The following is a 24,904-nucleotide window of genomic DNA, read 5'->3' on the forward strand; positions in this document are numbered from 1 at the left end:
TACAAAGTTAAAAAAGCACGTATTTCAACCGATTTCATTAGACTCCTCCATTAGACTCCCCCCCCCCCCCCCGAAAAGAACGCAAAAAATGGCCTTTGCAGCTGCTTGCTTAAGACAACAGGGTGTCCAACACATCACTGTTTTGATTTGCTAGTTTTTGTCGGGGCTGAACACAGCCTTGGAGACACCCAGGTGACCCGATCGTGTAACAGAATTTAGAATGGCATCTCTCAGCTAACCCATGCCTCGCGATTAGTAGGCTGCGTCATAGGCTGTAGCCCATGTTAAGGATTTCTTACCCTCATATACCCAGCTAGATTTTTATTTGATTTAAAAAATGTAACAAGAACTCTGAGGCTATAGGTTGATTTGACAAATAATGAAATGTATCTTACAGTTTATCCAAACAAAAGATTAGGTATATGTAGTCTAACACAATCAAAATTGTTATGCAGGCTGCTTGGGGGGGGGGGGAGTAGCTAAATAGCACATGTAAAAGCGCGTCCTCTGGTGTGTGGGAGTATAACCGCTCATGGTTTTCTTGACCATATTGTAGGAGGGCTGGTGCTTGTGGGGCGCAGCGATGATGTCATTTTAAAAGTTAACCCACTCCCCCAGTCCGAATAGCTGATTTCTTCATAACATTTAATTTTTCTGCTGAAGTTTCACTAACAGCCGAACGGATTCTACCACTCGTAGGTGGAATATAGGCGTCCAACACCTGCAGAGGGAAAACTTTTCCATTTACACGACGCGGGATTTTAACCGAGTAGCCCCGTGAAGCGGGCAAAAGTGTTGACTTTTAAAAAGAGAAATCAAAAATGAGTCGGATTATCGCTAACAAATCGCCGTCTTTACGACAATTGGACTGCAACGCCGTTGAAGTCAAAAGCAAGGTAGGTTAAGATTATTTTGCCACACGATAGACTGTAGAGAAACTATTTATCAGGGAAATTCTATCCGAAAGTGCAACACGAACTCACCGATGTCCACGACTGAAGGTGGAAAAGCTTTAATCGTTTTGATTTTTACAAATACGGTCTGTGAAACACTTATAGTACCATGCAACCAAGTTTTGAATAGTGGCGTTGGTGAAATAAGTTTGTTCCTTCTAGAATTCTTTGTTGCAAATCTGGAATGTCTGGTTAGATATGTTTGCCTAGCCCATGTGATGTGATGCTCCTGTTTTCCCTCAAAAACTCTCTTTGGCAATACTCCGCTACACTATTGTATAAAATTCGGATGCTTTAGATGGTGTAGTGAGCGTCATGTTTTCAGCTCCCCAATCTATCATGAAATGCTGGATTGTAATACGCTATATCAGATGGCCTCCTAATTTTTGAGTTTCTGGATATAAACGGGATCTGACGTGCTCGGTCCTAAAACATGTTCCCAGGAGTTTGCCCTGACATTTTATCACCCATTAAATGCCACCGAAATTGACAAGACCGAAACTTTTTCTTCCATGTAGACTACCCAAGGCTACTATGTTACCATTCCTAGCTGTGTCTGTCGGAATGGCCTCAAATACCTCGAGTTGATGACCCGGGCTTAGCGTTGCACGACGTTGTGTTATTGCTATGGAGAATAACTGGTCTGGTAACTAAATGAATGGCCTAACACGCGAACTCTTTGAAGGGCTTTTAGTTAGTGTACTTCGGTTACATCGTTTACCAAATCTGAACTAAAACTGACTTAAGACTGATACATTGCAGTGGGTCTTTAAGTTCCACCCGAACAGGACCATACCGGCCTCCCTTCTGCCTACAACCATGGGCAGATAATGACATCCCATCTTGATGTAAAGGAATCGCTCAATATCTGTCACAGAGATAAAGTGCTGCTGCTCTGCTTGTCTGGTGAATAAGTTCAGGCGTGATTCAGGGGTGACGCGGTGTCTTGGGATAGTGAAAAACACTTGAGCAACAGTGCAAGTACGACCTGTGACTTGGGCTACGTATGTCAGCTACATTTTAATTTTCACTTTATGTCCGTGATTTCTTATTTTTATTTAGTAGGCTAAATACGATACACCAGGACCTTCAGAGTCTTCAACTTCTTGAGCCTGGCCTTGGTACACAGCCTAGCTTTACCATGAGATCATGGTACAGGTGGTGATGTTGTACAAACCAGGTTTAGGATTGTAATTTGGTTTGGACAGGGTTCATAACAATGTGCCATGTCTGTGAAGGCCTTCATCAGAAGAGTGCCTGCCCTGGGCATAGTGCCCACCTCCTTGTCTATCTTTTGTTTGAGGCAGCCAGAGCTTCAGCAATCATTTGATTCATAGCAGGGACTGGAATGTTAGGTTCCCATCATCTATGAAAGGAGGCCTCTGAAGACCCCACAAAACCCCCAGCACACACACACACACACACACACACACACCCCTCTCTCCAATCTGGGGTTAGACTGCTCCCCTAAACTAGACAGATCCTCCAGTCTGAAAGAAGGGGAATGAGATGCAGATTGAGCCACTTTCTCACAGTCTGTAAGAACACAGGACGGGCACGAGAGTTCTTGGCCTGCGCTATGAAAAGAAGTTATCACAAAAGAACACTGTGAAAAAGCCTGATGGGTATTCAGAGCCAACCCACTCAACCTGTGATGGGAGTGCTGGTCAGTTGTACTAGGCTGAAGAGTAAGAGGGTATCAGGCCAGCCTTTATGTAGAAGGCCTCCTCATAATGTGTCATCACCTGTGTTCTATTCATTCTGGGTTGAGCAATACACACGGAGAAGAACTGGCACCCAACCAATATGACTTGAGAAGAGAAGAGCACCATGACTCACTAATCTTTTCACCCACATGACACAAGGAGTCTTTTTTCCACAGCTTTTCCTGGAAACTGACTGGAGTTTACCGCCGTGAGGTTGCGGGGGTCTTTGTTGTCATGGAGCTCATGTCCTCCGCTGGGCCAGGCGCTGATAGTGTTGTACAACAGGTGGCCCCGGAAAGATTAGCGGAGCTGGGACAGTCTGCTGTTTTTGTTTTTATTATCCCTCCTTATCAAGAAGGGGAGGCTCCCGTGTCTTAAGATGTATCTGCTGTTTGACGTCCAGCAGCGTAAGCCCGCCTCTCGGCCTCTGCTGGGTTGGCCTTAACACGTTCTCCTGCTTTTTTTGGAATGACACAATTTGGAACCTCCAAAACACAAGCTAATATGAGCGTAGCATACCTGAATGTAGCTGAGAAGGGTTAATCCCGTTTGTCATGAGGCCTGGAGTGTGTGTGTGTGTCAGACCTCAGTGGTGTGCGTGTTCCTGCCTGAACACGTAAGAGTTCTCTGAGGAGTGGAATAGACCGTTCTGTCATTGTTACTGATGTGTGGATCCGTTTCTGGAGAGTTCCATTCCGTGTCTGAGCATGCTCAGCGACAGCAGGAGGCCTAGGGGGAGAGCATGAAGCACATTTAGCAAACGGCTCGATCACATTAATCCCATTACAACATGGATGTTTTCTGAAGCTGTTACATATTTAGCCTTCAGTAGAAAACCAGATCTAATCCAACAACTCGCTCGCAGTATTGACCCCAGAATTAGTTCTATAGAATTCAGAGCCGTTCCTGACTGCAATGCATCTCTTGCGTAAATATTAGTCTTTGGGCCTCGGGCAGAATCCTATGACAGTGCTACCTCATACTCGTCCCCAGGGTGCAATGTGTTCTAATGTCTATTCATTATCTAACAAGTTAGTCCCCATCTCTGAAGAGTGGCTGCTAAACATAGCACTGTAGCTTTGCTAACTTCTATCTTGGCAAGAGAAGGATCTACATTCTCAAATATATGTGGAGTCTCTGTGAGGGAGAGAAACTGAGACTCTGTCTCTCTCTCTCTCCATAAATATATATATTCTGTGTGTGCACATGTGAGAGAGACGATGTGTGTGTCTGTTCTTTGGAACTTTGACTTGAGCACCTGCTCCTCAGCCCAAACCTCCAGCTCCTGCTCCCGCCCTGCTCCCCCTCTAGTCTGATGTTCACGTGATGATGTGCTGCTTTAATGGTTGCCTCCGTTTCTGAGTGCATAATTATACTTCTGCAGCACACTCACTCATTACTGCTGTGATGAAACAGAACGGCTACAGGGAGCGACTAAGCCCAGCCTGTGTGTATGATCCCAGCCTGTGTGTTTCTGTGTCTGTGCATACATCCACAAGTCATACAAGCCTTTGTATTCGTGTGTGTTTGTGTGTCATGCTGTCTGCGTGCGCGTGTGTGTGTGTGTGTGTGTGTGCGCGAGAGAGGGAGATGGCGCAGAAAGTGCTTAGTCGTGACAACTATTACCTCTGTTGTTCACTATTTCATTCTATGTTGCCTGGACGAGGCTCTATCCATGCACTCCCTCTCATTGACTCACACACACTCACACACACTCTCTCACACACACACACACACACACACACACACACACACACACACACACACATTGTTCTATTGTCAACAAGCCTATCCTCTTTTCACAACACTGAATCATAGGTTACCAAAAATTCACAAATAAAGCAAGATCTGTATTGATGGGCAAATTATTAGCAATAAGGCTATTCTCAGTCAAGCTTTCCATCACTCAAGTCTTAGCAGTTAGCACCCTAGATGGGAAGAGCGTTTCAAATGTTGCGTGACCGGCTGTGATTAAGAGTTGAATGTAGAATGAGTGTAATAATGTGGGTTTGAGTGCCAGGAGCTGGTGTGTCTGTGTCTGTGTCTGTGTGTGTCTGTGTGTGTCTGTGTGTGTGTGTGTGTGTGTGTGTGTGTGTGTGTGTGGCTGTGCCTGTTTAACCCCCCCAGTGTTGAGACGGCTCTCCTGAGGGCCCTAGAGTGAATCTGATAAATGAGCCTTGGCGCTTCTTAACACAGCAGTGTTCACATGATGAGCAGCCAAATCCAATGTCCTGCTGGTGTGGGTGTGTGTGTGTGTGTGTGCGCACGTGCAAGTATGGGCAAGTTTATACACGTGGGTGTGTTTGCATTTGTCTGCACGATGGGTTCAATAAATCATTTGTTCAAGTTTATTTAAATGTGTGTCATTTGATCATGTCATCTCATTCACTGCATAAGTTCGAGAAATGCTGTTTAGCTAATTGTGTGTGTGTGTGTGTGTCTGTGTGTGTCTGTGTCTGTGTGTCTGTAATTATGTGCAGTATGGAGCTGAGTTCCGCAGGTTCTCTGTGGACCGTGTGAAGCCAGGCAAGTTTGAGGAGTTTTACCATCTGATCATGCACATCCACCGCATTGCCAACATGGAGGTCATGATCGGCTACGCAGACGTGCACGGAGACCTGCTGCCCATCAACAATGACGACAACTTCTGCAAGGCTGTCACCTCTGCCCATCCCCTTCTCAGGGTCTTCATCCAGAGACAAGGTATGGTGCTGTGTCTCTGTGTCTCTCTCTCTCTCTCTCTCTCCATGTCTGTCTGTCTCTCTCTCTCTCTGTCTCTCCATGTCTCTCTCTCTCTCTCTCTGTCTATATATGTCTGTCTGTCTCCTGCTCCCATGCCCTCTGAACAGGTCTCATTTCCTGTCTTTTCTTTCTGTCTTATTCCTAAGCCCAGGACAGCGTTGGTCCTCCCCTTTTAAAGTGGTACAGAAAGGCTTCATTTTCACCACTAAACTAAAAACATTGACAGTCTCCTGGACGTTTGGTCTAAAGAGTTGAGTGTTGGCTGTTGTGAGGGAGTTTATGGGGCACTACTGTCCCCAGACTTGGGTTTTCTTTCTGCAGGAAGAGCTGCTACTGCTGATGGCAGCATTCACTGAACCACACTTCCTGTGGGAATGCTCTGCTGTGGCACATTATCATCGGAGACTCGCACTCTCTCACTCTCTCACTCATTCTGTCACACATGCACACACATCTGTAGTTTCACACTGATCTTCCTGTGGCTCATATTAATCAAGACATGTTCCAGACATAAGGTTTTGTTTTTCTAGTGGTTCCACAATATTAATTTCTAACAGATTTTTGATTAAAGACCCGGTCATGGGCAGCCTGCTGTTTTGTTTACCTCTTGGCAGGAGGAGCAGGTCAGCTCTGGTCTTAGGCCTGTGTCTGAGTATGTGTGTCTGTGTCTGATGGATAAGTCCTATCTGTTGTCAAAAGGAAAAGCCCCTGGTCTGTTGAAAGTAGGTCAGAGTTGGGGGTGGGGGGGTATGTCCACTGGCATACTGGTGCATTCACCACTAGAACAAAAGACATGTAGAGAGAGAAAAAAAAGAGAGAAAGAATGACAGCGACCAAGAGTAATACTTGCATCTGAGTCATTTGGTCTCATCCAAGCCCCTTCCCACCCAATCATGTTCAGCTAACCTCATTCTTCTGCATGCCTGAGCACACTGAGGCCCTGGCCTGGGGGCCATTTTGGAACCCCCCCTACACATCCGTTGGTGTGGTGACAAGTGAACATGACGGCAGTATGAAACCTGTGGAATACGCTAGAATAGTCAGCAGACAGCAGCCTGGCATCTCACACATATATACAGTAACTCTTTAACAGGCTTCTGTTTAGCCTAGGTTGTCAGCATGAAGTAGGCTACGGGTTTAATGCCTCTTTGATGTGCTCAGGAATGAGAGGGAAATACACAATATTGTAATGAACTAAAGCGCTGGTGTTTAGTTTTAGATTATGTGAGACCTGTTTAGTTTACCCGGTACCTGGACACGCTTTGGGTTTGGTGTTGTTGCACCGTTAGAGGAGGGCTTATCAGCTGTGCAGGAACAGTCCTTTTTGTCTTAGTCACAATAGACACTGTTATGGTCTGGATGGTCAGCAGTTTCTGTGTGTTTGGGAGTCAGACCTCAATCTTTTATTCTTTCTTTGTCTCTCTCTCTTTCTTTCTCCATTCACACACACTCTCGCTCACAGACACACAGACATGGGGTCAAAAGGTCAGCGTACACCAAGCCCATTACGTGTTCTGAGTCCCATATCCAGTGTCTCCCTCAGTGATGGCCTCCTCTCAAGACTGTTAAGCAAGAGAGGGAGAGAGGGCGAGGGAGAGAGGGCGAGATCAGGGGACTGCTCCTCTCGTGAACTCTTTGAAGGCCGGTTATGTGTACTGCATGGCGGGTCGTTTCCCCCAGGTTCTTCCTGTGGCTGTTCCCCCATAGCTGTGGAAGTCCGAGACAAGCAGCGCTTAAGAAATCAATAGAGTTCCATTCATTTATATAGCACCATGAAGAATTCCCATTGTTTGCTTTCTAGAGCCCAAGGCCATACTGTGTGTGTGTGTGTGTGTGTGTGTGTGTGTGTGTGTGTGTGTGTGTGTGTGTGTGTGTGTGTGTGTGTGTGTGTGTGTGTGTGTGTGTGTGTGTGTGTGTGTGTGTGTGTGTGTGTGTGTGTGTGTGTGTGGTGGCACACACAAGTGAATATTTGAGCCTAATGTGAGCTGAGGTTTCTGCTGATCAATATTCAGGGCAATGACTCTTTACCAGGCCTGTCTGGTGGCTTAGGACAGGAACATGTCCACACTCACACATCCACATCCACACTCACACATCAACTCTTACACATCCACTATGTGTAGTGTTTGACTGTATTGGCAGTGGTACAATCAGCAGCATAGCAGCTGGTTCTCTCACACGGTTCACAGACTATTGGAATATACAGTTTGCCTGGGTTTGGATGTGGAATATTCCATACTTTAAAGTAGAGGTGTAGATGGTATATAGAAATGTCTTCTCTAGTTTGAGCCCTGCTTTAGCGACTCTGTGTTGTTGATTCTGAGGTGACCCTATTATACCGTCCTCTGTCCTCCCCATACATGGGGCTTTCCAACTGGAAACCACAGAGAAAAAGTTCCCTTATAATTCCTGCAATTGTAAGACTTCATTAAAACTGCAATTCTGTTTGACAGACACAAATTCTGAGAGCCTAATGCATGAAAAGCCATACAAATCCAGCTAATGTGCTGTGTTAAAAAGGACAGGTGCATTTACAGTGACATAGATTACAGTGGTGAGCACAGACTGTCCTGGGCCCCCTGTGTTTAAGCAGGCTTAATGAATGCCAGCCCCCTGCCCACCCTCCATGGGAGAAAGCAACATTGTTATCAGGTTTAGACCATACACACAACCCCTTCAAAATAAACACACGTTTGGTTGGAGTAGAATTTAGGTCAAGGCTATATTGACATTGCCACCAGGGGTGGGTGTGTGTGTGTGTGTGTGCGTGTGCGTGTGTGTGTGTTTGTGTGTGTGTGTGTGTGTGTGTGTGTGTGTGTGTGTGTGTGTGTGTGTGTGTGTGTGTGTGTGTGTGTGTGTGTGTGTGTGTGTGTGTGTGTGTGTGTGTGTGTGTGTGTGTGTGTCCTTACACCATTAGTGTCCAACCTAAGCTAGAATCATTTGTACTGCTGCTTTGCGGTGTTGTGTTTTGGTGATGTTGCTACATTTGTGTTCAAGACCATGAGAGCGTGGAGGTGGATGGGTTTAGTTGGGAGTTCCAGGTGTTGAACTGATCTGTGTGAGTGGGGCAGTCTACACTTTCTCTACGCTCATTCCAACATCCTGCTTTTTCCACTTCTCATTTCTCTGTCATTATCTGCTTCTTAAAACTGTTATTGAGGGTCAAACGGCTGGCACAGACTGAATATAAAAGTGTCATTCCTTCACTCCGCACATTTAAAGTAGCTTTCTTCCTGGGCAGCTTCCTCTCAACTCAAAAGATTATTAAGTATGCTGTGTGTGTGTGTGTGTGTGTGTGTGTGTGTGTGTTGTAATTCTGTTATTTCTAAAGATGTGAACGGAGCTTTGGAACTCCAGCCAGAATGCTTCTCCCTGCGTGTGTTTCCACTTTGATCGCAGCATTGAGTTGTAAATGTGTTTTCAAAGCTCCAGTACACTCAAATTGGCCTTTCATTGTGCCAGGCTTCAGAGAATAGTGTGTCAGGCATTCCCTGGCAGCATTAGCCCCGACGACCGCCTCTACTCTTGGCTCTATTCTAGTCAATGGTCAAACATTCCTTCAAGTAGAAAAACACCCTTCTCTCTGTTTCTTCAGTGTAATTCCTCCTCACCACTGACGAACTGCTCCCGAGGCTCAATGTGACAGCAGGCCGGACTGGCTGGAGTCTGTGTTCCCAGAATGCATTTCAACTCTGCATGCTTGACGTTCCTCTGCCCTCTTTCTCTACGAGGCCCATTTGAAATGAAATGCGTAGGGTAGGAGATGGAGAAAGATTTGGGGGTGGGGGTTGCCTCTCAGCCTGTCTGTTGAAGAGGGGATGTATAGTCAAACTTTACGTTAGCGAGAGGCATACCCAGGTCAAGTGGTGAGTTGAGAAGTGGAGTCAAATTATCCGGTCCGACTTTTCATACTAAAAAAAATCAACACCGGTTTAACCCTGGTCGAATGCCAGTATGAAACATGTATTCATCACCCCCCACATGCACCTATTAGACCCAACTCTATGAAGAGCTCGTCTAAGACATGACACCCTTAGGAATGCTGCCCAAGAGGACTCGTGCAGTAGTGGTGTTTGTCCATTTGAAGCTTCAGAGTTTGAACAGACTGCAGGTGTAGCATCTGTCAACAAGCGTATTTGCCTAGTCTGTTCAAACATCCCTGTTTGTGCCCTGTTCCCCCCATCACCATGTGTAGAATGTGCTATGGGTACAGACCACAGGTTTAGGAGATTTAGGAGATTAGCTTGTTGACTCTCTTGTTGACTCTTTATGTGTATAAAGAGTGTACTGTATGTGTACTGTCTTCTTCTGAGACCCTATGGAGATAGGTGTTTTCTCACCGTAGTTGAAATTGGCCTTCAAACAATTAGCCTTGAACATGTTTCATACTCGCCACCTTCTATGTGACAATATTCCCATTGTTTCTCTCTCTCTCTCTCTCTCTCTCTCTCTCTCTGTGTGTGTGTGTGTGTGTGTGTGTGTGTGTGTGTGTGTGTGTGTGTGTGTGTGTGTGTGTGTGTGTGTGTGTGTTGGAGGAGTGCAATGGGATTTGGCCGACCATAACCTTGTCCTGTTTCTTTGGTCAGACATGTGCCTGAGTTATCTCGGGAGCCGTTTTTACTGCAGCAATGCTATTCTCCACCTTTCCCTGAACTCCTCAATAACATCTGACCAGTGATCTCCAGTGTTTTGATTCACATACACATAATGCATTAACACACAGCTCAGGACATGCGTCACACACAGAGAAACACACACATGCACTAGTGTTCGGCATGTGTAATGTGCACGTGCTTGTACACACATTCCTTGCTCTGCTTGCTATAGTTGTCAACTGTAGAGATGTGTCTGCACACATGTACACACACACACAGAAAGACGACAGTCTGCACACACACACACACACACACACACACACACAAAGACACAAAGAAAGACGACAGTCTGTACACACACACACACACACACAGAAAGACAGCAGTCTGCAAACATGCACACACACACGGCAGTCTGCACAGATGTACACACACACACACACACACACAGAAAGACAGCAGTCTGCACACATACACACACACACACACACACACGGCAGTCTGCACATCTGGTAGGTTGAGTCCAGAGCCCTGCGGCTTTTGGGGTCTTTGTAGCAGGAGAATGGCTTCCTGAACGCATGCAATCTGTCTCTCTCTGTCCCAATCCTGTCTCTCTCTCTCTGTCTGTCACAAAGAGACACACACACAAACACTGTCCAGTCCACACACCCATATAATCAATTGTACACTCACACACACATTGCAGATTAGCCGAGCAGATCGGATCTATTTGGTCGTTCAGAGATGCCCTCTTCCCATAGAGCCCTCTCTATGACATAAGCACCTCTCCTCTATGACATAGAGCCCTCTCCTCTATGACATAAGCACCTCTCCTCTATGACATAGAGCCCTCTCCTCTATGACATAAGCACCTCTCCTCTATGACATAGCCCTCTCCTCTATGACATAAGCACCTCACAGCTTTCAGGGCTCATGCTCGTCACGTGCCCCCATAGATCTTTACGATGTTTGACCATCATTTTTCTTGTCTGTTCTGTTGTGTTTCCTCCATCCATGCTCTTTAAAAAACTGGAGCTGCTCTTGTAGTCTTTTATTTGCCATTACGCCAACAGCCCTTTCCCTCTTTTCTTTCTTTCTTTCTTTCTTTCTTTCTTTCTTTCTTTCTTTCTTTCTCTTTCATTTATTTCATTCTCTCTCTCTCTCTCTCTCTCTGCTCCAGGCTTGGTGATGAAAGCACCATCTCTGAAAGCATGCATGTAACTTTACAGTGTGTTATTTATAGACCAGCCTTTCTTCATTTTTGTGAAGACAAGAAGGGTGAAGAAACAGCTGTCCACTACTTGAGGTTTCCTCTCTCTCTCTGTGTGTGTGTGTGTGTGTGTGTGTGTGTGTGTGTGTGTGTGTGTGTGTGTGTTTTCCTGCACTTGCATTTCATATTTCTTTGCATTGACTGTCCCTTGATGTTGTGAAGTGCAGTATCTGTGGAGAGCTGATGGGTGGGTGCTTGTTGTGAGCTCCTCTCTCCCACCTCCCCACTACGGCTGGCTGCTGGCTCTCCTCCACTGGAAGTAAGAGTGCAATCTTTTAGCAAGAGGGTGTGAAATAGTTGCTCCTCATATGCCAGCTGTTGAAGAATGAAGCCGAGCGGCCTCAGCCTTGTGATTAGAAGAGCATAGAATGGGCTGAGAACACACATCAGCCTTGTGCTTAACACATGGGCTCTCCTGTGTGTGTGTGTGTGTGTGTGTGTGTGTGTGTGTGTGGAAGGGGGTGGTTCTGGGCTATGGTTCTGTTTACTCTCTACTCCTTGTTATCGTTGTTAGTGTTAGTAGGTAGTGTCCTTTCTTGCCTCCACAGAAAGCTTAGCTGGAAAATCCCCCTGTTAAAATAGAAGTGTGTCTGAGTGTATGTGTGTGTGTGTGGTCTTCCTATTAAAAGAGTGCAGTAAAAGTGGTAGAGATGATGCTTCTGGCTGGAGAGAGGGATGGGGGAAGGGAGAGGAGAGGAGAGGAGGGAAAGAGAAAGGAATGAAAGTAGAGTATGGAGAAGGATGAAGACAGAGCTAGATAGGTGCAGATTGATGCAATGCTTCGTGTGTGTGTGTGTGTGTGTGTGTGTGTGTGTGTGTGTGTGTGTGTGTGTCTGTTGCTGAAGAGCCCGGCTGTAGTCCAACAAAGACAATAGTCTGCCTATGAACTTCTTATTTTGCTGTATTTCCACAAGTCTCAATGTTGCCCTAATTTGTCTTTACCTCGACCTCCATAGACACACGGCAGGATTAAGGCAACATTCACTTCATTGTGTGTTGTTATTGGAGTCCTTTGAACTCAGGCACACTGCGTCGCCGTAGGTCAGCCACCCTTCCTCCCACCGTTACTTTGTGTTTGAAGTGAGGGTTCATGAGTTTGTGTCCTTGTCCCTTTGTGTTCTTTCACTGTGGTTCATTTCCCTCCACGTACACACACACACACAGAGACACACACAGAGACACACACACAGAGACACACACACAGAGACACACACACAGAGACACACACACAGAGACACACACACACAGAGACACACACACAGAGACACACACACAGAGACACACACAGAGACACACACACACAGAGACACACACACACAGAGACACACACACACAGAGACACACACACACAGAGACACACACACACAGAGACACACACACACAGAGACACACACACACAGAGACACACACACACAGAGACACACACACACAGAGACACACACACACAGAGACACACACACAGAGACACACACACAGAGACACACACACAGAGAAGCATATATATATAAAGCCAGTCATGTTGTATTTGATGTATTCCTTGACTTAAAGGGCATAGTCAGACGTGTAGCCTCTTCCTCCTGCATCCTAAAGGAGACCTCTCCTGCTCTCTTGGCATTGAGCTGCTGCTCTCTCTCTCTCTCTCTCTCTCGGCATTGAGCTGCTGACTCCCTTCTGCTGGGTTTCTCCCTTTCTAATCTGGGCACTTGTGGCCTGGGCCAAGCCCTTGGTGAGCCCACAGATACATATGGATCCAGCATCATCCCCAAATTACACTGCTGAGAGACAAACAAGTCCTCAAGCTCCACCTCCCCGCAGCACTGCCAGCCTCTCAGGCTCGGGGGTAAGATGGCCCCCCTTAGGGAAGAACCTGTGGACAGACTAATGCCCCTCCTCCGCCCTCTGGCCACGACATGCAGGCTGCTTTCACCCAAAAGCTCCATATGCTGCAGTTGTTTATAGCCTGAAAGCCTCGGTCTGTGGGCTGAGGACTCGGCCCTGTGTGTGTGTAAGTGTGTGCGTGTGCGTGTGAGTGTGTGTGTGTGTGTGTGTGTGTGTGTGTGTGTGTGAGTGAGTGTTAGTGTGATGTGGCCAGCCAGAGACGTGCAGGCTCTGATTCTGTTTCTGTGAGCTCTCTGAGAGCAATGCCTCGTGGGTAATTAGTTGTTGAATGTGAAGCATAAGGAGCGGGAGGGGGAGGGGGAGGGGGAGGGGGAGTGGGTCTGGTAACTTCCATATTCAGACAGACAACTCTCTCTGATTCCCCTCTGATGGCACTCTGAGCGCAGGGCAAGGCCAGACATGTGCAGACTGATACAAACTTGCACTTGGCTTTCAGAGTGCCCGAGTTCAAAGATGGGCCTCAGAGCTGGGAACACAAGTGTGTTATTGTCTTTAGGATGATCTCTGACATTTGTGCCAGCAATCAGGTCACCTTTTTAGAGTGTGTCTGTCTATTCATGATCTCTCTGTACACAGCTCAGGACTCTTCCCCACTGATTTAGTATGGGGGCAGAAATGACATTCTCTTTGAGGTTAAACACAACCTGCTGTCTTTGGAATGATTGTTGACAGAAAACTGTGAGCCAGTAATAGAACTTTTGATATGTCTTGCTATTAAGGTGATTTGGGTAAACAGTAATATTGTTTGTGCGTTTTAGCAGGCTTTATGATCCTGTGGCCTCACTGTCTGCTTCAGGACGGCTCTCTGTCAACTTGCACCGAAGGGGGATAAGAAAATGGCACTTTTGGGATGTTTAGGTTCGACAATTTGTTTTTGATTAGCGTTGCTCCTCCCCTTTGTAATGCTTATTTAGCCCGTGTTTGTACACTGTTGTGTTGGCTCTTCCTGACACAGCCTCCGCAGGTCCTGGAAGGACACTTTGGACAGTCTATCTTTGAGCTTTAGGCCAAGGCCAGGACTGTTGCTTTTAGAACAGACAATGCTCCATTCAGATTTTTTTTTTTTTTTTGAAAACTGCCAAACATAATTCATTCCTTAAATTGCTTCAATTGTTGCCATTCTCCTCATATTTTCTGGCCAGACATGTAGCGATGTGATTTCCTGTGGCTCTGTCCTTCCAGCGCGATCTGATGAGCTCAGAGTGGGACTGGCAGAAACCTGCTTCTATATCCGTCACTAGCTTTTTCAGTTTCTGGTTAGGATTTATACTGGAGTTATTTAGTGTTCTTATCTCATTTAGACCTTCCCCAATGCATCTCTCTACGGTCATGTCTGTGTCTTGGTTACATATAATTACACCTTTTGCTACCTTTTTGTTTGTTTATACTTGTTTGGTCCTCCTTGCTTCCTAAAGTCTTCCTGCACTGTTGTAGAGGTTGTGTCTGGGCCATGTTGAGTCTGGGCCGTGTTGAGTCTGGGCCGTGTTGTGTCTGGGCCGTGTTGTGCCTGGGGCGTGTTGTGTCTGGGCCGTGTTGTGTCTGGGCCGTGTTGTGTCTGGGCCATGTTGAGTCTGGGCCATGTTTACTGGCCTGTCTAGGGTGAGACTGCTGCAGTGGTTCATTGTTTCACTGTTTTAGAAGCACGAATCAGGACGATTTAACGCTAATGTTCGGTCGCCACACCATACCCACAGACACCGGACCTTATACAGCGAGTGAGTGAGTGTGTGTGTGTGTGTCTGTGTCACAACCTCATTCTGTGTCTCACACTCAACAACGTGTCTTTGAGAATCTCTGGGAGCATGAAGTGGGTCCACACATGTGGAAGGGGGCTTATTATTGGGAAAGGGTTTCATTACACAGTGGGCCCTCTACTGTGGCCCCTCCCTGTTGTTATATAGCCAGCGTACATGTACAAGCGCGCATGCACGCGCACACACACAAACACGCACACAGGCACGCACGCACGCACGCACGCACGCACGCACGCACGCACCAAAGGCAAATGGTTAAGACTGCATGGGAAGCACATGTGTAATCAGTAAGTGATTTATTTACTGATGTGAGTGTATACTGTATATTCACTGTTGGTTCAAATATGTATATTTACTGATGTGAGTGTATATATTCACTGTTGGTTCAAATATGTATATTTCAGGAATATCTGTGGGCACTTGGGTGCAGTTTCTTTCTGATCTGTTGTCATTGTAACCTAACTGTCCATCATGTGCCCGTATCCTGTGGACACACAGACCGTAGGGCCCCATTGACACGGAGCTTCACTGCGGTCCTGTGGCACTAGCTAGCGCCGCATACGTTGGTGCCACACACACACACACACTCATTTGGTTCATTTGGCTACTCAAATGAGATGGGTTTGTGTGTTTTTCTTCTGTTAGATAGTGAACAGCTCAGCTGAGCTTCTATTGGTTATTCAAGTACCAGCTGCCCCTGACACATCCATACAAACACACGTGTACACACACACACACACACACACACACACACAGTCTACATGCTGCCGCTGACACATCCATACAAACACATGAACACACACACACACACACACACACACACACACACACACACACAGTCTACAGTCTACGTGCGTGGCAGCTGCTTGTGACTGCACATAAACACAACACAGAGCAGTAAGAAACAGATGTTGGACTGTTGCCCTGGTCATGAGTGCATGGACCCAGTTCATTTAAGAAGACATCTCCCAGGCTGCTGTTTTGTGTGTGTGTGTGTTTGCTTGCTTACTTGCTTGTTTGCTTGTTTGCTTGCTTGCTTGGTTGCATTGATGAGTGATCGGGGAGCGCCATAACAGTCAACTGGACTCGAACTATCAGCCACAGCGGAAACACACCCAAGCAGGCGGCCGCGTGTGGAGGCTGGGCTGGGCTGGGCTGGGCTGGGCTGAGTTGTGTTTGCATGCCTGTGACCAGGACTCCAAATGAATCCTGAACACACAGGCAATGATGCTGAGCCACTGGAGCAAAACCTTTTTTAATATTCTTAGATAGGGGGAGGGATAATATCTTAATCCTCTTGAGTTTTTATATTTTTAGCCTGGCATTGCAGACCTCTGCTAAAAACGATGATTCGTCCGATCATACTGAGTACTCCCTGTGGAGTGGAACTGTTGTGGTTGATGATGGAACAACAATAATAATGATGATGATTATTGTTGTTATTATTATTTACTACTACTATATTGATGAGCAAATGACTAAAAAGGGAAAGTCTATCCAATTAGTGAAACTGGCCTCCATGCCTGAAGACCATGTGAGACACCTGACTATATACCTGCAGGTATCTGACTGTGATGTGGTGGACAGTGGAACGTGATCAGCATCTGTGCATATGAGCCAATACAGCTGGCCATTCATTGCAGACTTGCCTGTCAGTTTTCAGTTTGCACACAGGATGCTCTTCTTGACTGCGTGGAGAGCACTGAGCTGGTGTGTGTGTGTGTGTGTGTGTGTGTGTGTGTGTGTGTGTGTGTGTGTGTGTGTGTGTGTGTGTGTGTGTGGCAAGGCATTTCACTGGCGTAGATGGGCTGTTGTGTGTGTATGAGGCAAGGCCTTTACTGGCGTAGATGGGCTGTTGAGGTGTGTGTGAGGCCTTTCAATGGCATAGATGGGCTGTTGTGTGAGGTGTGTGTGTGTGTGTGTGTGTGGCAAGGCCTTTCACTGGTGTAGATGGAAGGCAGTATGATGTGGTGATGATGGATAATGACGAGGCCCATTGAACTATTGTCACCACACTGAGCATGAAAAAGGGAGGAACAGTCGAGTACTCCTAGGTTCCTGCATCTTGATCCAAAGCACCCAACATCCACTGCTGACGCCTCTCTCTGCTGGGTTCACTGATAAACAGAAGGCATCATTGGTTGATGGGGCCGTCAGGTTCACTGATAAACAGAAGTCATCATTGGTTGGAGGGGCCGTCAGGTTCACTGATAAACAGAAGTCATCATTGGTTGATGGGGCCGTCAGGTTCACTGATAAACAGAAGTCATCATTGGTTGGAGGGGCCGTCAAGTTCACTGATAAACAGAAGTCATCATTGGTTGGAGGGGCCGTCAAGCGTAGCAGCGTCTCTTGAGCACACTTCATTAGGTCAGCCATGTTGGTTCCCACAGCAGACATTGAACGTGGCCAACTGACATCAGGCCAGCCACGCAGGTTAGTAGTAGTTCAGTGCAGGGAGAGGAGAGGAGAGGAGAGGAGAGGAGAGGAGAGGAGAGGAGAGGAGAGGAGAGGAGAGGAGAGGAGAGGAGAGTTTTAGGCTATGCGATCCAGCCTGGCTGAAAATTATGTTTCTCATCTTTGACAATCTGAGCACAAGTTAAATCTTGTTTTGCATATAGGGAAAAGCATGTGTTATAAAAAGCTGGTATGCTGTTTTCGACAGGGCCTCGCCCCCTGTAACATCGCTGTCTGGTTCATGTTCTAGACGCTCTTGGAGCCAGTGGGGATTGGAAGAATGGGGTGCTGATTGGAATGTCTCAGTGATGGGTTCTGGGTTGTGCTTGATTGCTAAAATAAGAAAGTATTTGTGTCATGTTGCCTGTGCCTGTGTTAATGCACGTGCAGTGCTGAAGTGATCCAATGAGGCCCAGCCCAAGGACACCGAACACCCCCTCATGAAGTCATGCGTTGGAGAAGACTTGTTTCTGCATGTTACCAAACAAAAGGTCTGTGTGGTTGCCTTGCCGTAGGAAGGTGTGTGTGAGTGTGTGAGTGTGAGTGTGAGTGTGAGTGTGAGTGTGAGTGTGTGTGTGTGAGTGTGAGTGTGTGTGTGTGTGTGTTGTTCAGGGTGCAAGACGTGTCTTTGTTGAGGTGGGAGGGATCATCTGGGCCTGCACACGCCTGGAGAATGGTTTCCAAGCAACAGATCTTTGCAGGGGCAGACGCAGCACAAGCACCCCCCCACGTGGCAGATAAAAACCTTTTTTTTGCCCTTTTGTAAGTCTCCAGGTTTGAACGTGACATCACATCAACCCGTCACAGTTTAGAGAGGTCACTATTCAGCAGGGGTGAAATCTGAAGCTGTTGCAGAGATGATGGTTTCTTGATATTTATACTAAGAAGAAAAAAAGGTAGCAGTTTTGGTCTTTTCTTCTTTTTTTTCTTCAGTTGACCACACATTCCTGTGTGGCTGAGTGAAGTGCTGTGGAGGCAGTTTCTGTGTGGTGGTTGAGCACAGGCTTCAAGGCTTCTTCAGCGCGACGCAGCGCAGTGCTGGGCTCGTATGAGGTATGCTCGTGCCGGCCTTGTGCATTGTCTGTTTCCAATGGAGGGTGAAACCACGAGGCTTCATTGCTATTAGTGTATAATTACCATCCAAATCATGCAGCGACGACGGCTCCTCCTCCTCCTCCTCCTCCTCCCCCTCCCCCTGAGCTCCCCCCACTCCTGTCTGCATCATTCACTTCAACATGCGGCCCACATGGAAACCTCAAGGTTGGAACATTTTGGAAGGCAGTTTTTGGAACGTTTAAGGAATGCTTCCCCATGTCTGTGTGTCTGTCTGTCTGTGACGGTTTTAACAGTCACAAGTCGCTACGCGCACACAAACACAATGCGTAATAGAACGGAACAGACCTTGGTCTGTCACCATAGCCATGATAACGTGCAAGGATGGGTTAGTCAAGAGAGATGTTTTGGGTTACATTGTGTGTGTGTGTGTGTGTGTGTGTGTGTGTGTGTGTGTGTGTGTGTGTGTGTGTGTGTGTGTGTGTGTGTGTGTGTGTGTGTGTGTGTGTGTGTGTGTGTGTGTGTGTGTGTGATATGGTAGATTGACTCTAAATGTTTGTGATATGGTAGATTGACTCTCTAAATTGAGATTGTATGACTTTGGGGGCATGTTGGAGGATCCATACTTGTACTGTGTGTGTGTGCATGCATGTAGCCCAAATAGGGGCTATGACCTCCCCTTCCCCAGTGGTGGAACATATAGTAGACCACATTCCCAATTCCTAAACGTTTCAAAGCTGTTCTATTCCTTCCCCCACATCTCTTGGCCTGGTTGGTGTCACCCATGAAGATGTCAGATAAAAGAGGAGGTCTGGTCCATCTCACTGACGGAGGTTGAGCGGGGTGCGGGGGTGGGTTGAGGGGCAGAGAGAGGTCATGTCCAGGGAGGGGTTAGGTCACTTCGGAGTCTCATCTGTTGCCTCTATCTCTCTGAGAGATAAATGCTGACCTTTTCAGAGCAAACACAGCCAACTACATGAGGATAAGACCAAGTCAAGCAGGATGATAATACAATTGTTCCCCTGCGAGATATTCACTGCACATACCGTAAATCCATTGTGAATATGTCCAACTCCTAGGTTGGTCTGTGTGTATCAGTAAGCAGGAGCAGTCTAGAGTCTGGAATTGATTCTCATGCATAAACCAAAATGAACAGAAAATGCATTCTGAGTGGCCAGTGTGTCTGCAGTGATGTCACACCACACGGCCTTGTTAAGTGTTCCTATTGGACTGGAGTAGGACTTTCTGTCTCCCTCCCTTTTCATTATTCATCAGTCTCTCTCTCTCTCTCTCTCCGTCCCTCTCGGATGAACAGAATGAATGTTAGGTTTTTGGGGACAGGTGGCAGAGGCCTGAGGGTCACTACAGTGTGTCACACCACCCACCAGAGCAGCAGGGTCGCCTCACTGCCCCCACCTCGTGTGTGTGTGTGTGTGTGTGTGTGTGTGTGTGTGTGTGTGTGTGTGTGTGTGTGTGAGCGCGAGAGAGAGAGACTCCCTGATGCCTTGTCCTAGTCCTGGTCGTCTCTAAATGTGTGCATTAGACTTGTTTGTTCTCAGCTGGATGTTATCATCTAGGCTCTGCTGGTCTTGTGTAGGCACTGAATGTCCCCTCACCCCTGACGTCTATGTCAAGGAACACTGACCTGACTCATTTAGCAAGGGACAACTCATTTATCAGAAGGTTCTGTGTTAGCCTGTATGTACATTACTGAACACTGACTTGACTGTCATTTATCAAGGGACAACTCCTTTATCAGAAGGTTCTTTGTTAGCCTGTATGTACATTACTGAACACTGACCTGACTCATTTAGCAAGGGACAACTCCTTTATCAGAAGGTTCTGTCTTAGCCTGTATGTACATTACTGAAGGTCTGTGATGACCTCACTCGTATGACTTCCTGTTCTGCTCATAATACACACACACACACACACACACACACACACCCTTAATCAGGAGGATCCAGACAAAGTGTGCACATATGTACACAATCTGCTGCTACCCCCTCCTCTACATTGCTAATCCTTAGCTGAATATAAATGATATAAACATATATGTTACAGTACAGGTCTAATTTACCTCACTGAATATAAATTATATAAACCTATATGTTACAGTACAGCTCTAATCTACCTCCCTCATAATGTTCTGCCTCCAGGATGTTCTACGTGTTTCTAGAAGACCCATGCTTGATGGGTTCATATTCCAGGTTTTAGAAGAAGACCTTTGTAGCTTTTTCCCTGCCAACCTGATCTATGGCCTAGGTGAAACTGTCTGTTCAGTATAGGTCTGTCTAAGGTTACAGGCCAGCAAAACAGACCACATGTTTTCTAGGATTTCTTCATGAGGTATTCTGTTCAAGAAATCCCAATAATGTGCTGGAGCTATTTTCTGTGGAGCTATTTTAGTTTAGTTTGATGTGGTGATTGAACAGGACCCAGGCCTCACCGCCGGCTTCACATACCAATGCGCCCCCATCCCCCACAGTCTGAACCCCATGCTGTGGAAAGAGGAGAGGAAGGCAGGGAAAGAACAAGAGATGGAAAGGTACGGCGAGACTGAGAAAGAGACCATCTGATCTGTCCACACAGGCCCTGATAGCCCCACCATCCACAGCACTGCTCTCTAACTCATCCCAGATGTGGAACGCCAGTGCACCGGAAAAACACAGGGAGTGCTGGGAGGGAGGGAGCGATGGGGGCGGGGGAAGAGGAAAGAGATGAGGGATAATGCTCACATATCGGAATATCTCTGCCCGTTTCAAAAAAATGCAAGCTTTTAAATTCCTATCCAGCTGATTTCATGCTGTATGAGTGAAATGGCTGGTTGCGAATGTTAATCAGTGTTAAATTCAGGACGCCTCCTGAAAAGCTCAGTCTTTCTTTTCTGGAGAGGAGTTGATCAACTGATTTTGCAAAGGAAGCTTCCTCTTGTGTTCTTTTAGCAAATCACTCATAGGAAACACCTGGGTCTGTTTGTAGAAGTCTTTAAAATAGGGTCAAAATTAGAGCGGTCAAACATGACGGAATCCATCTCCCGTGCGTGGTTGTATACACAGCACTCTCTCATTCACTGATCCCTTACTCTCCCTCATAATATTCGTCCGTTGCTCTCAGCTCTCACCCATGTGCTCATACCGATCACTCTGATTTGCACTCAGCTCTCCCCTGATCACCTACTTTCTGATCACCCTCTCAATATGGTCTCTCTGATTCCTCATTGACGCTCTCATGCATTTTCAGATCCCTCCTTAGATCACTAACTCTGACCAATCTCACTCATTCTCTGTGCCCTGGTCCACTGGGTGGAGACAGCCGGTACAGAGCTAGGTTTGTGGGTGATAGTTGTGTGTAGAAAAAATGCACTTGGAATTTAAAATGAAGTGGAGGTTTGATGTTTCATGTGTGGCCAGTGTCCTGCTAGCTTCATGTGGAAGATGATGTGAAGGCAGTCTCCTGTTGGCCTGGTCAGACTCATTCTGCTTGGTCCATTATAGGGACTGTCAATACTAGCCTTCGTTTAGCAGAAGACTGCTCACACGCGTTGCCTACAGGGGTAAAGCTAACCCCTTCACTAATTCCAAATCTTCATGCATCTGCATGTCATTGCAACGTGTACTAAGTAACAAAAACAGGTCTCTCTATTGCATGTCCTAGTTGTATGCAAATTATATCTTAAGAGTAACCACAGTGTGTTTTCAGCAAGGTGTCTAAATAGGCGATAAAGTGATTGACTGCTCTAGTGATTTTGCTTTTAAATCAATGTTACTGATTTTGTGAAACGCACAAAGGTAAACACTGAGTCTCAGACAGTGTGAGAATAAAGTGAGAGAAAGGGGCGCATGGCTAGCAGTAAAAGCTTTTAGATTCCTGCTTTTTATTGGAGTGTGTAAAAAAAACAACAAAAAAAAACCTGCAGTACTTGAAAGGCTCTTTCCAGCATAGAAGTTAATGAGTGGGTGAGACCTTCTCCCTCTCACAATCCTAGTCCCATACTTCGTACTTTCACCACATTTGTGCATATGCAGCGTTTTGTATGATCAATTCAGCTCCACACACACCATCTAAACCTGTCCTCTGCCGTCAGGTTGCAGGGCACATTGACCCCTAACATTCCATGTGCTGGTAGAGCAGAGAGTGGCAGCCTTACTGAGACGCAGCAGAGGAGACCCCCGACCCCTAACCCCCGACCCCCGACCCTCTCTCTCCCTCCCCACCTCCACCCCCTAGGAGGAATGTAGAACCTTACCACCCCTGTGACACCAACACACAGACACACACACACACACACACACACACACAGACACACACACACAGACACACACACACAGACACACACACACAGACACACACACAGACACACAGACACACACACAGACACACACACAGACACACACAGACACACACACAGACACACACACACACACAGACACACACACACACACAGACACACACAAACGGCCACCTTGACTTCTCAACCCTCACCTCTGACCCCTAGAGGGCTTTGTTCCACGTCCCTGACTAGGATTTCATAGCTTCAGTTCCAGTGGAGCCTCAAACATGAGCGAGCGAGCGATCAGCTGAAGTGGGCTAGATGGCAAGCATGTGGAAGGCACAACGGTTAACTCCCAACTGCCACCTTGTATTGGGATCTGATCGCTGTCAGACTGCTGGGACATGGACCCTGCGTTTACACTTGTTTATTCTGTATCTGTCGAAACATACTTAGCCTTCATGTTGGACTTCACATGACGAGATGATTTAAGACTGGGGCGGTGATCGTCTGAAACTGCTGGCGTCTGTCCGTCTGCTTCAGGTTGTTTGTCAAGCCTCCTCTTGGGACTGTGCCCAATGGCATTATGGGTAGTCAAGCATTAGGTCTATTTGTCTTGTGTCTGTGTTGACATGGTCATGCTCAGATAGCTTTGTTGTTGGTTGGAAGGACTTCAATATGAAGGCCTTTCACATGGACACACTGGGCATGGCTTGTAAACCTGAGCACCTCTCTCTGGCTGTCGAGCCTCAATCTACAGGCTCCGACATAGACTTTGTTTTTGTGTCTGGGAGCCTCTGGGGCATACCCCTGCCAAAGTCTGGACCGGGCCTGTGAACGAGCAGCCAGGCTTTGATCAGCACATGTTGGTTTGCTTTTCCCAGGATGTATTTCTCTAGCAGGGATTACCGCTGTCAGGGCTAGTTAGGGCTGGCCGGCCAAGTGGGCAGGGTCGGCAGCACTGCTGGCCTGGCACCTCATGATTGCAGGAGCATTCTGTCTGCATGTGACCTGGACCACCTCCTCACTCACTCACCTCCTCACTCACTCACCTCCTGAGGAGTATCCGCACTAACTTGACTTCACCTGCATGAGCAAGGAGATCAGTGTCTTCTGGGAAGCCGTGCCCAGCCTCAAGAAGGGGGGTGCAGCTATCAAGTGGCGTGATCGTTGGAGCGTTGGTGGAGGTTGGACTTCTGTGCTCTGTGTGGAGCTCTAGGCTCATTTGGGTTTGAAGTCTGGAAGATGTGTAAGGGTTTGTTGTGTGTGTGTGTGTGTGTGTGTGTGTGTGTGTGTGTGTGTGTGTGTGTGTGTGTGTGTGTGTGTGTGTGTTGTGTGAGCTACACCCACTGTTTCTCTTTTTTCATTAGTGTTGGGGGCAGGGTAGTGACTAATGAGGAAATAACTGCTCCCCTCCTCCCTCTCTCTCTGTCTTTCTCTCTCTCTTTCTCTCTCTCTTTTTCTCTTTTTTCTCTCGTGTGTGTGTGTGTGTGTTTTCCATCAGGAGTTGCACCAGTGGCTTAAATTCCAGAGCTGGGTAAAAAAGCCCTGGCTGGCTTGAATCAAACTAATCAGGCAGCAGTCTGGGCCCAGACTAAGACTATCTGTGGGCAGGCGGCTTTGATGAAATTCAGAAGCCTTTTAAAGCATGTACTGGAGCTGGCATGATGGAATGCGTGTGAGAATCAGTGGCATCGCCCCGGCACATGGCCAGTCGAGGAACACTCGCTTGAAGAAGTAGCTTATTAAAGCATCGGATGGTCTGCTAGTTAAAGCCCATAATTAGAGGGACACAGAAACAACAGTGAAGATTTAGCTGTGTCCCTTTAAGATGGACTTCCATGTGTGTACACTAGAAGAACTGGCCATTTAACCTGAGGAGTGGGCTCTGGGCTGGGTGCTCCTAGAGCATATCTACAGGCTGGTTCAGATGTGGCTCTGGATGCTTTTAGAAGTGGTGAAACACCTTAACTTGAACCGTAGAGAATCAGTGAGGATGGCCACTCTTTGGGGTGTTCCTTGAAGGAGCAAAATGAGCGCTACCGTTCTGATTAGTTGCCATGGCGAATGACCCCGCATTCAGTCTCCCGTGGTGCTACCACATCCTTCCCACCTCTTTCCAACAGAAAGAGCAAAAACAAAAGGACGAGTTTAGACAAGTCTTAATGACGAGCACACTTACCTTGAAAGCCAGCTGTTCTA

At 47.0% G+C, this 24,904-nt stretch overlaps 1 protein-coding gene across 1 annotated transcript in view; it reads left to right on the plus strand.

The window, feature by feature from the left end:
* Nucleotides 1-542: 542 nt before the first annotated feature.
* pard6gb (par-6 family cell polarity regulator gamma b) overlaps nt 543-24,904 on the plus strand; it is a 29,473-nt gene continuing 5,111 nt past the window's right edge. The window contains exons 1-2 of the mRNA XM_012838975.3: nt 543-896; nt 5,140-5,362. Coding sequence (XP_012694429.1) covers nt 822-896; nt 5,140-5,362 — 298 coding nt within the window. The 5' untranslated portion in view covers nt 543-821. The remainder of the gene's footprint in view (nt 897-5,139; nt 5,363-24,904) is intronic.

This window comes from Clupea harengus, chromosome 19, assembly GCF_900700415.2.
Source record: "Clupea harengus chromosome 19, Ch_v2.0.2, whole genome shotgun sequence".
Lineage (NCBI taxonomy): Eukaryota > Metazoa > Chordata > Actinopteri > Clupeiformes > Clupeidae > Clupea > Clupea harengus.